The 12,596-nt window shown below is 37.5% G+C and overlaps 1 protein-coding gene across 1 annotated transcript in view; it reads left to right on the forward strand.

Annotated features, from left to right (window-relative positions):
- The window catches only part of HACD1 (3-hydroxyacyl-CoA dehydratase 1), a 136,291-nt gene that overhangs the window by 120,100 nt on the left and 3,595 nt on the right, over positions 1-12,596 (forward strand). The window contains exon 6 of the mRNA XM_053713978.1: positions 11,520-11,698. Coding sequence (XP_053569953.1) covers positions 11,520-11,698 — 179 coding nt within the window. The remainder of the gene's footprint in view (positions 1-11,519; positions 11,699-12,596) is intronic.

Here is a 12,596-nt window from a genome sequence, read left to right on the forward strand (position 1 = left end):
GTGTGCCAAGATCTGTTTTAGTGATGTCCAGTGGCAGTTGTACTCAGTGACTAATCTAATTTTTGATTCACCAGTTTTTTCTTTGGGTACCAGAAGGCTATCTCTATTTAGATGAGCCGCACCGGTTAGGGCTTGTTTGACTATCCTCTTTGAATATCCTCTATTCAAAAACCTTTTTTCCATTTCAGCCGCATGTTGATAATACTTCCCTTTTGTGGAACAATTTCGGCGTAGCCTGAGAAATTGGCCCTTGGGGATGCCTCTTTTAAGGTGACTGGGGTGATGGCTGGAAGCGTGAAGAAGGCTATTGGTGGCCGTACTTTTGCGATAGTTTTCTGTCATTAAACAGCCATCTTTGATCTTCACGTTTATATCCAAAAAGGATATTTCTTCCTTACTAAACTGTAAGGTGAGTGAGATATTGCTCTTGTTCATATTTAAAGAATTCACAAATTCTTTCAGATTCTGCTCTGAGCCTTCCCAGACGAGGAAAACGTCATCCACATATCGTAGCCATATGTGGATGTTCTCGTCGAAGAGGGGATTCTGGTACACTTCTTCCATTTCCCAGATGCCTAGATGGAGACACGCATAGGTGGGAGCACATGTTGCTCCCATTGCTGTGCCCTGTTGCTGGGAATATATCTTGTTGTCAAACATGAATACGTTGTTTGTAAGTGTAAATTTTAGCAGTTCAATCACAAAGTCAGTATGTTGCACCGCGCTCATGCCTCTCGTCGATAGGAAATGCTTGCAGGCCCTGAGTCCTACTTCGTGTGGGATTGATGAATACAGTCCCTCCACGTCAAGGGTGACAAGGATGGCATTCTCAGGGATCACCAGCCTGTCGATCTTTCGTAGGAAATCCGAGGTATCCATGATGTAAGATGGTAGGGTTATGAGGAAGGGTCTAAGAAAGGAGTCCACGTAGTTGCCCAGATTCTCGGTAAGGCTGCCTATACCTGCCACGATTGGTCTACCTGGTGGATGGTTGGCATTCTTGTGGATCTTCGGGATACAGTAGAATACAGGCATCACCGGATGTTCAGGATATAAGTACTTAAATTCAGTGGATGTTATAATATCCTTACTCCTTGCTTCTTTCAAAACATTGAAAAGTGCAAATTGTAGTGCAGGGATAGGGTTAAACGTTAAACTCTTGTAGAATGTTTTGTCCAAGAGTTGGCGTTTAACCTCCAGAGTATACATATTTTCGTCCCAGAGAACCAAATTCCCACCCTTATCCGCGGGTTTTATTACAAAGCCCTTGGCATTCATTAGCTGGTTTAGTGCCTTCCTTTCAGATTTTGTTAGATTGTCATTGACCAATCCAGTAAAGGGTAGTTCTAAGATTTGTTTTTCAACCTCTCTGACGAAAATATTCACAGCTGGTACCATGGATAGCTGTGGCATGTATTTGGATTTTGCCTTAAAATTAGAGTGAAACCTCTTATACTGGATGGAATCTTCCATCTGCGAGGGGACATATTGACTGCCTTCACTATCTGCCAAAAGACTCTGAAGGTTTAATATGCTGGATGTGTCTTCTCTATTTAGAGCAACATCCTCCACCAGGTGTCTACTTTTGCCTTTCATAATTTGCGATAGTACAACACGACGTGCAAATAGGTGTAGGTCTTTAATGAACTTAAACTTATTAAGTGAATTAGTAGGACAAAAGGTTAGTCCTTTTTTTAAAACCTCTATATGCATGAGATTCAATTTGAAGGAGGACAGATTGATTATCTGGAGACCCTCTTCAGAATTATTCAGTATCCCCTTCGACCCCGGAACCCTCGCGATCTGCCCCGAGGGCAGTTCGCTTGGTTCTGGTCGTAACTCCGTTGCCGACGTTGTCTGGAGGGATACCTCCTCTCTTCTAAGTGTGTACTTGCTGTCTTCCCTCCTCCTTTTTCTTCCCCCTCTCCTCCTTCTCCTAAAAAAGACTGCGAGTTCCTACGGGTAGGTCTTCGGTGCTCAGATTCTATATCTGACCCATCAGTACCCGAGTCGTAGGAACTTCTTTGTGGTAGATAATTATAAACTTTTTTATTTTTATAATCATCATTGTCTCGCGAAAATTTCCTACCTTTTCTTAGTTTAATATCATTTTGTAACCTTGATATTTGTTCTTTTATCTCCTCATTTAATTTTGCAAAGTTTGTATTGCTTGAAAAAGTGTTAACCAGTTTAAGTGATTCCTCGGCCTGAGTAATGGTCTTTTCAAGTCTTTCTTTATTACGAACAACCATTTTTTTCATCAAAATGATGGAACAGTCTGAGAGGCTGGAATTCCAACCTTCCATAAACTCTTCACCTCCCTCGTCTTCCCTCAGATTAGTCCCAGGGTCCAGTCGAAGACGTAAACCCCTCGGGATGATGTTCATTTTAATGTAATTCTCAAGGCTTGATGTCTCAGCCCTGAGTTTTACTTGTTTTACAAGTTGTTTTTTATAGCTCTTAAAAGCACCATAAATGTTAACTGGTGTATTGCTGCTAGTATCCTGACTCTCTTCCAGATTGGATACAGATAGGGAAGCTGTAAGTTCAGCCTCCCAATTTTCATCTGAAAATGTGAATGCCATTCTAATTGCGTCTTGTACAGTAATACTTATGCCAAAAACTCACGGCTCAAAGCAGGAGGCAAGGTATCCAGAATGCTTAAATTACTCCTAAATTATTCCAGGGCAATGTATGATAGACCTGGTTACTTAGCTAGGGGATCTATCTCACCGGAGACCAGGGAAATAAGGTATAAACCTAAGTAGCCTGGTATAAATGTAAAGATTATCGAGAAATAGATACGGGAGAGAAGCAAATGCTATATATATATAGGCTAGTGTACAAGGTTACCTCAAATCGGTCCTTGTTTAATTTATAAATACATATGGTGCAGGCCCTTATATAGTATTATAATGTGTTATATAACAAGAGAACTCATCCTGGAAAATAACCAGGTTGAAAAAAGACAGGGAAACAGCACTCTTTTGAAAATAATCAATATTTTACTAGCACAATTTGTATATATAAGTAGTAGAGGAGATGGCATTCGGGAGTCCTGCCTCCACCCTTGCACCGCAAGGATAGGCAAAATACACTGTGTGTGAAGTACAAAATCAGTTTGCAACAGTAATATTCATCAAAAGAAAACAAATACTATGGGACCTTACGAGTCCAATAGACAGAACCTGACCGGTCAGGGGATGTGCGGAGCAAGTTGCCAAATATAAAAATACAGCACAATACAAAGCTGACTTTAAGTAAAGCCTGTCACACTTCCTACACCCGGCTGCACACAGCACCTCTGTGAAGAGGTAGTTGCTGGGCAGGTCAAAACGTAATTGGGGATCTAAGAAAGTGATGACAGCTTTATTACAAGCGGGATATGCTAGTCAAACATACCTTGCAATCTGTACATAGAAGAAATTATATCCAGAGGGGAAGCGTATACCAGAGATCAACTACACCCTGCTGCATCCGACACCTCACTCAGGAGGTATAGCAGTCGGGCAGGTAGAGTAATGGGATCTAAGTGATCAAGTGGAGACACGCCCTCAGGATATGTACAAAAGTAAATGAACAAAACATTTCAATCTTCATGTATGGATGACATGTTTTGCAGACAAGGTATTAATAAGCACATTTAAGCAGATAGCATTATAGCATGCTATGCAGGGAAGCAGATGAATGTGTTAGTATTAAGCATGTGTCTGTCCATTTGTTATTCGATAAACTGTAATCCTAGTAAGTTCCTAGAGAAAGCTGCGCCCCCTCTCGACAGAGTGGCGTTTGCCAAGTGCGAAATTCATGCACATAAGCCAGAGCTGATTAATGCAGTTAGCGGCAAGGAATCTAGTAACAATATGGAACCATACGACCTGATAGCTTCAGTGACAAATCGGCCGTGCCGAATAGCTGTGAGTCAATGACCATGGAAGCCAAAAGATGCTGAGTATTGATCCTGACTTAGCTTTAAATGTGCCTGGTAGAAAACCGCAGGACTTGTTTGCAGATTCTTTGCTTTGAGATCCTCATACGCACATCACGTGATCCGGTCGGCTGGACCTATGCCGACGCGCGTTTCACCCGTGCGTCCAAGTTGCTTAACGGGCTTCGTCAGGGCGTGATATCCAGGGTGCACCTGTCACCCTATTTATACGCAGTGTCGTTATGCGCCTCTACTGACGGGTGAAGATATTGCAGATATATACAAAGTATCAACAATTGGAAAAAAGACACAAAGTGTCGATATTCAAACAAAAAGTATTAAAAGGACATATCCTACTTTACATTGCATATTTTGAGAAATGTAAAGTCAGGATCAATACTCAGCATTTTTTGGCTTCCATGGTCATTGACTCACAGCTATTCGGCACGGCCGATTTGTCACTGAAGCTATCAGGTCGTATGGTTCCATATTGTTACTAGATTCCTTGCCGCTAACTGCATTAATCAGCTCTGGCTTATGTGCATGAATTTCGCACTTGGCAAACGCCACTCTGTCGAGAGGGGGCGCAGCTTTCTCTAGGAACTTACTAGGATTACAGTTTATCGAATAACAAATGGACAGACACATGCTTAATACTAACACATTCATCTGCTTCCCTGCATAGCATGCTATAATGCTATCTGCTTAAATGTGCTTATTGATACCTTGTCTGCAAAACATGTCATCCATACATGAAGATTGAAATGTTTTGTTCATTTACTTTTGTACATATCCTGAGGGCGTGTCTCCACTTGATCACTTAGATCCCATTACTCTACCTGCCCGACTGCTATACCTCCTGAGTGAGGTGTCGGATGCAGCAGGGTGTAGTTGATCTCTGGTATACGCTTCCCCTCTGGATATAATTTCTTCTATGTACAGATTGCAAGGTATGTTTGACTAGCATATCCCGCTTGTAATAAAGCTGTCATCACTTTCTTAGATCCCCAATTACGTTTTGACCTGCCCAGCAACTACCTCTTCACAGAGGTGCTGTGTGCAGCCGGGTGTAGGAAGTGTGACAGGCTTTACTTAAAGTCAGCTTTGTATTGTGCTGTATTTTTATATTTGGCAACTTGCTCCGCACATCCCCTGACCGGTCAGGTTCTGTCTATTGGACTCGTAAGGTCCCATAGTATTTGTTTTCTTTTGATGAATATTACTGTTGCAAACTGATTTTGTACTTCACACACAGTGTATTTTGCCTATCCTTGCGGTGCAAGGGTGGAGGCAGGACTCCCGAATGCCATCTCCTCTACTACTTATATATACAAATTGTGCTAGTAAAATATTGATTATTTTCAAAAGAGTGCTGTTTCCCTGTCTTTTTTCAACCTGGTTATTTTCCAGGATGAGTTCTCTTGTTATATAACACATTATAATACTATATAAGGGCCTGCACCATATGTATTTATAAATTAAACAAGGACCGATTTGAGGTAACCTTGTACACTAGCCTATATATATATAGCATTTGCTTCTCTCCCGTATCTATTTCTCGATAATATATATATATATATTTATATATAATCATATATTCATATAGGTATAGATATAGGGGCCTATTTATCAAGCCGTCAACTGCAAATACGATGGAATTCCGCAGCGTAATTGTGGAGAGCCTGATTCCCCTTATTTATCAAAGGCTACAGACCGGCAAAAGTAGAATTTTGTGACGTCTCAGTCCGACACAGATCGATGGTTACGTCACTACAGATGTTCCGAATGCAAATTCGGCACTATCTGACTACTTTTGCTAGTTATCAAAAATCTACCAGATACGCTCGCCATGCCATAGAAATCAATGGGAGTATGAAAGCAGCAAAAGCTTATGTTCGCTGCTGCCCGATATCCCATTGATTCCTATGGTATCATAAAAGTAACGTTTACACCTAACACCCTAACATGTACCCCGAGTCTAAACACCCCTAATCTGCCACCCCCTACACCGCCGGCACCTAAATAAAAGTTATTAACCCCTAATCTGTCGCTCCCGACACCGCCGCCACCTACATAAAGTAATTAACCCCTATCCCGCCGCTCCCGGAGCCCACCACAACTAAATAAAGTTATTAACCCCTAAACCCCTGGCCTCCCACATCACTACCACTTACTAAACCTATTAACCCCTAAACCACCAGCCCCCCACATCGCCATAAACTAAATTAAACTATTAACCCCTAAACCTAACAACCAGCTAACTTTACATTAAATATCAACTCATCCCTATCTTATAATAATTTTAAACTTAACTTTAGATTTAAATTAAACTATATTAAACTATTAATTTTATCTACCCTAACTGTTATGCTAAAATTATATTAAACTATATTAAACTAATTAATTTAATCTACCCTAACTGTTATACTAAAATGACATAAAACTACAAATTAGATTAAATATATTATATATTGAAACACCTAACCCTACTGAAATAATTTAAATCTACACTAAATAATTACAAAGTTACAAAAAACTAAGTTACAAAAAATAACAAACACTAAGTTACACAAAAAATAAACACATAAAAAAATAAAAAGAAATTATCAAATCTTTAAACTAATTACACCTAATCTAAGGGCCCTATGAAAATAAAAAAGCCCCCCAAAATAAAAAACCCTAGCCTACAATAAACTACAAATAGCCCTTAAAAGGACCTTTTGTGGGGCATTGCCCCAATGTAATCAGCTCTTGTACCTGTAAAAAAAAATACAAATACCCCCCAAAACAGTAAAACCCACCACCCACACAACCAACCCCCCAAATAAAAAGCTAATCTAAAAAACCTAAGGTCCCTATTGCCCTGAAAAGGGCATTTGGATGGGCATTGCCCTTAAAAGGGCATTTAGCTCTATTGCAGCCCAAGACCTAATCTAAAACTAAAACCCACCAAATAAACCCTTAAAAAACCTAACACTGACCCCAGAAAATTTACTTACACCTTTGAAGATCCGACATCCATCCTCCAAGAAGCCGGGAGAAGTCCTCAACGAAGCGACCGAAGTCTTCATCCAAGCCCGCAGTAGTCTTCATCCAGACGGCATCTTCTATCTTCATCCATCCGGCGCAGAGCGGCTCCATCTTCAAGACATCCGACGCAGAGCATCCTCTTCTGACGACGACTACCGACGAATAAAGGTTCCTTTAAATGACGTCATTCAAGATGGCCTCCCTTAGATTCCGATTGGCTGACAGAATTCTATCAGCCAATCGGAATTAAGGTAGAAAGAATCCTATTGGCTGATGCAATCAGCCAATAGGATTGAAGTTCAATCCTATTGGCTGATCCAATCAGCCTATAGGATTGAGCTCACATTCTATTGGCTGATTGGATCAGCCAATAAGATGAAAGCTCAATCCTATTGGCTGATTTCAGCAGCCAATAGGATTTTTTCAACCTTAATTCCGATTGGTTGATAGAATTCTATCAGCCAATCTGAATCTAAGGGACGCCATCTTTGATGATGTCATTTAAAGGAACCTTCATTCGTCGGTAGTCTTTGGAAAGAAGAGGATGCTCCGCGTCGGATGTCTTGAAGATGGAGCCGCTCCGCACCGGATGGATGAAGATAGAAGATGCCGTCTAGGTGAAGACTTCTGTGGGCTTGGATGAAGACTTCAGCCGCTTCGTTGAGGACTTCTCCCGGCTTCTTGGAGGATGGATGTCGGATCTTCAAAACTGTAAGTAAATCTTCTGGGGTTAGTGTTAGGATTTTTTAAGGGTTTATTGGGTGGGTTTTAGTTTTAGATTAGATTTTGGGCTGCAGTAGAGCTAAATGCCCTTTTAAGGGCAATGCCCATCCAAATGTCCTTTTCAGGGCAATGGGGAGCTTAGGTTTTTTTAGATTAGGCTTTTATTTGGGGGGGTTGGTTGTGTGGGTGGTGGGATTTACTGTTGGGGGGGTATTTGTATTTTTTTTTACAGGTAAAAGAGCTGATTACATTGGGGCAATGCCCCGCAAAAGGCCCTTTTAAGGGCTGTTTGTAGTTTATTGTAGGCTAGAGTTTTTTTTTATTTTGGGGGGGGCTTTTTTATTTTCATAGGGCCCTTAGATTAGGTGTAATTAGTTTAAAGCTTAGATAATTTATTTTTTATTTTTTGTAACTTAGTGTTTGTTATTTTTTGTAACTTAGTTTTTTGTAACTTTGTAATTTTTTAGTGTAGATTTAAGTTATATGAGTAGGGTTAGGTGTTTAAATATATAATAAATTTAATTTAATTTGTAGTTATATGTAATTTTAGTATAAAAGTTAGGTTAGATTAATTTTTCTTTTAATATAGTTTGATGTAATTTTAGTTTAAAAGTTAGGTTGGATTAATCATTAATTTAATATAGTTTAATGTAATTTTATTATAATAGTTAGGGTAGGTTAATTATTAATTTAATATAGTTTAATATAATTTTATTCTAATAGTTAGAATAGGTTAATAGTTTAATATAGTTTGATTTAAATCTAAAGGTAAGTTTAAATTTATTATAAGATAGGGATGAGTTAATATTTAATATAAAGTTAGTGGGTTGTTAGGTTTAAGGGTTAATAGGTTAATTTAGTTTATGGCGATGTGGGGGGCTGGCGGTTTAGGGGTTAATACATTTATTTAGTTGTGGTGGGCTCCAGGAGCGGCAGGATAGAGGTTAATAACTTTATGTAGGTGACGGCGGTGTAGGGGGTGGCAGATTAGGGGTTACTAAATATAATGTAGGTGGCGGTGGGCTCCGGGAGCAGAGGAATGGGGTTAATAAGTTTATTAGAGTGGCGGTGGGCTTCTGGAGCGGCGGTTTAGGGGTTAATAACTTTATTTAGTTGCGGCAGGGTCCGGGAGCGGCGGTATAGGGGTTAAATAGTTTAGTATAGTGGCGGTGCTTAGTGACAGTATACAAATAAAGCTGGGAAAAAGCCGAATAGCAGCGATATCGATGACTGTTAGTTAACAACAGTCGGCTGCTCATCGCCCTGTACTTGGTGCGCAGCTTTTTGTCAGCTTTTTTGTTAAATATGGAGAACGTATTCAGGTCCGCGGCAGCGAAGTTAGGCGATGTCAGGCGAGCGTATTGGTGCCGGCGAATGCAGCACAGTTGACGGCTTGATAAGTAGGCCCCATAAATTTTACATTAACATTGTGTATATATATATATATAAATAAATATATATATATATATATATATATATATATATATATATATATATATATATATATATATACAGTATACCCTCTGTAGCGCTTGCTGATTGGTGGCTACATTTAGCCACCAATCAGGAAGTGCTACCTAGGTACTGAACAAAAAATGAGCCGACTCCTAAGCTTACATTCCTGCTTTTCAAATAAAGATACCAAGACACAAAGAAAAATTGATAATAGGAGTAAATTAGAAGCTCGTTATGCATATTTTACATTCAGGCATATACAGATATTGATAGGAATATCAATTTAAAAATACAAAGAATATGTTCCCCTATATAAAGAATATTGGAATGTAAAATATTTACAGCAAATACACAGTGAAAACATATTAAATATTAATTTTGAATAACAATTATTTTTCATATTTCAAGGTATTTAAGTGGAAAGTGCTCCAAAGTGTGTATATATATATATATATATATATATATATATATATATATATATATATATATATATATATATATGTAAATACTGTGTGTGTATATATATATCAGTGACGTGCAGTGAGGTCAGAGGCTGGTGAGGCACTAGATATGATACGCCGGAGAAACACATGTACAGAGGGCCGCAAGTACCCCCAACAGGGCAGGTTTAAATGATAGCTGAACTAGTGCACAGGTGACATAATCAGGTGATGGGTGAGAGCAAGTTAGTAACCACTGAGATACTGATCAGCTGATTACTTCACCTGTGCACTGATTCAGCTATAATGAAAACCTGGCCTGTTGGGGGTACTTGAGGACCATTGTTGAGAAATACTACACTAAAGCACCAGCTCATCGGAAATGTATTGATTACCTGGAGAATAAAGCACACATACTCTGCTCACTGACACCCACACACACTCTGCTCACATACACACTCACACAATTCTGTGGCACAGTGCCAGTTACTAAGCAATTAGAATGATACACAATCTCTTCTCTACTTATTACTGTATTGTAAAAATAGAAATAATTTACCATACAGGTTTTACACAAAGGACAAGTTATCAATACTGCCAACAAAGCTGCTGCAATATGGTGTTCAAGAAACACACGTGCACATCCCACTTAGGTATGCTCTTCAACAAAGGACACCAAAGGATACCAAAAGAATGAAGTACATAATAATAAAAGTAAAATAGAAAGTTTTTTTTTTTTTTTTGTGCAATTTCTATCTGAATGATGGAAATGTAATTATGACTTTCATGTTCCTTTCAAAAACTAATTTGATTTGCTGACATGGGGCCAGTAACAGTTTATGCTAATTCTCAAAATATAAATAACTAGAAAAGTCTATTAAAATAGCATGCTCTACCTCAATCATGAAAGTTTAATTTTAAATGTCTCCCTTTGACTATGTGTTTAACCAGTTACTTTACAGTGGCATTATTTCTAAAAACATTTAACTGCAATAATTACATATATTTTTTAAATGACTCATTATCTCCTTTTTATTAATATAAGCTTGTATAAAAGCAGCACATATTAAAAACACAATGCAACAGTTTAAATTGATTTGTGAATTACAAGTTAACAGCAGTCTTTAAATAAATGGAGACACAGAGAAAAATAAAAATCGATACTGCATCCTCTGACTGAAGTATATATATATATATATATATATATATATATATATATATATATATATATATATATATATGTATATATATATATTATATATATATATATAAACCCGTCACACATATATATATATACATATATATATATATATACTGCATATATATATATATATATATATATATATATATATATATATATATATATATATACTGCATATATATATATATATATATAAATATATTATAGCCATTTGCAGTTAAATACATGGCCATATACCTTTGAACCCTTATATAATATTTGTATTAATATTTTTATGAATCATTTTTATACAATCGTTTTTACATGAGTGTAACTGTTTATTTTAATTCATGTTGTGTTTGGTGCACAATTTTTTTCTAAGCCTTAGCCTTTATGCAAGGTATTCAGTCGAGCTAACCCGACACTCGTTAAATTTGTTTGTACTCGAGTGAACACATTTACTTTCAACTTGTAATACGCGTGCAAAATAATGCGGTCATGATATTGCAATATCCCGCCCATGATAACGATAGAGCGCCACTTGTAATCTAGTCCTATGTGTTATGTGAGGGATTTAGCACACCCACGCTATCCAACTTGCAGAAGTTAGCACTCAAGCAATGAAAAGTAACTTTGGACTTGTAATATGAGAGCAAATATTTTTGTGCTCCACTTGTAATCTAGGCCATAATTTTCAATATGTTTGCAAATATGTTTTCCTTGTTGGTAAAGGAATTTGATAAAATATTGTTTCTCTCCTCAGGTATAATTTATTTATTGTCTTGTATCCTGTCGGCGTTGCGGGTGAACTCTTCACTATTTATGCTGCATTACCATATGTGCGGAGGACTGGGATGTATTCTCTGCGGCTTCCAAACAAATATAATGTTTCTTTCGACTACTACTACTTCCTAATAATCGTAATGTTGTTTTATATACCATGTAAGTAATAGTTACATATTGTCTGGGTTATGAACTATATTGTTGTATAAGTAGCAGAAATGATTGTACTTGCGGATGTGATCTAAAAGGTTTTGCACCTATTCCCACAACATTTGTCAATACGTTTGTACCAAAAAAGCTTCTGCACATTGTTAATGCTTTCCATAGCAATGAGCAATTGTTTAAAGTATTCTTTCATGTGAAATCTAGATTTTATAAGAACTAAGAGCATTTTGCCTCAAGCCAAATGAGATGTGAAGTGATTTTTTCTTTCCATTTTATTTTCTCATAGAGGATAGAATCAAATGATGGGAAGGGAAAATTATGCATTTTCATTGTATTCATTTGTTGTTTTTGTTGTTTTTATAAATTTGAGTTGTTGATAATAATAATAATCCTCACACTTTAGTCCTATTTAACATAAGTAAAATGGGGACAGCAGTTCCACTTTGAGGGATGTAAATTGTTTCTATTGTTTTTGGTTCAAAACCCATGACATAAGAGCACTTACAAATATGTAAAAACAAGGATTGGAGTGTGCTAGGATTAATAAAAGTGGAAACCTTTCTGAAATAGTGTACCCACTCAGCTATTAATTCAATTAGTAGAAATGTGCAAAAAGAAAGGCGCTGGAGAGCTAAACTGAATAAACAATATATTAGGGATGTCTCCCTTAAAAACCAAATTGAAAAAGTTTCAACTTCATAGAAGTCAGATAAAAGGACGCAATAAAAATGGGTGAAATTTTCTTTGAACCAAGTCCAGAGTCTTTATAAACCAAACTTGATCCAGATAAAAGTAAAACTTATGTTTATAACTGTGTAAACACTGTGTAATAAAACCAGGTTGAATATATTGTTTTTCATGTATCTAATGTTTGGTCAAATGAAGAGAAGGA

Source organism: Bombina bombina, chromosome 5 (genome assembly GCF_027579735.1).
Source record: "Bombina bombina isolate aBomBom1 chromosome 5, aBomBom1.pri, whole genome shotgun sequence".
Classification (NCBI taxonomy): Eukaryota; Metazoa; Chordata; class Amphibia; order Anura; family Bombinatoridae; genus Bombina; species Bombina bombina.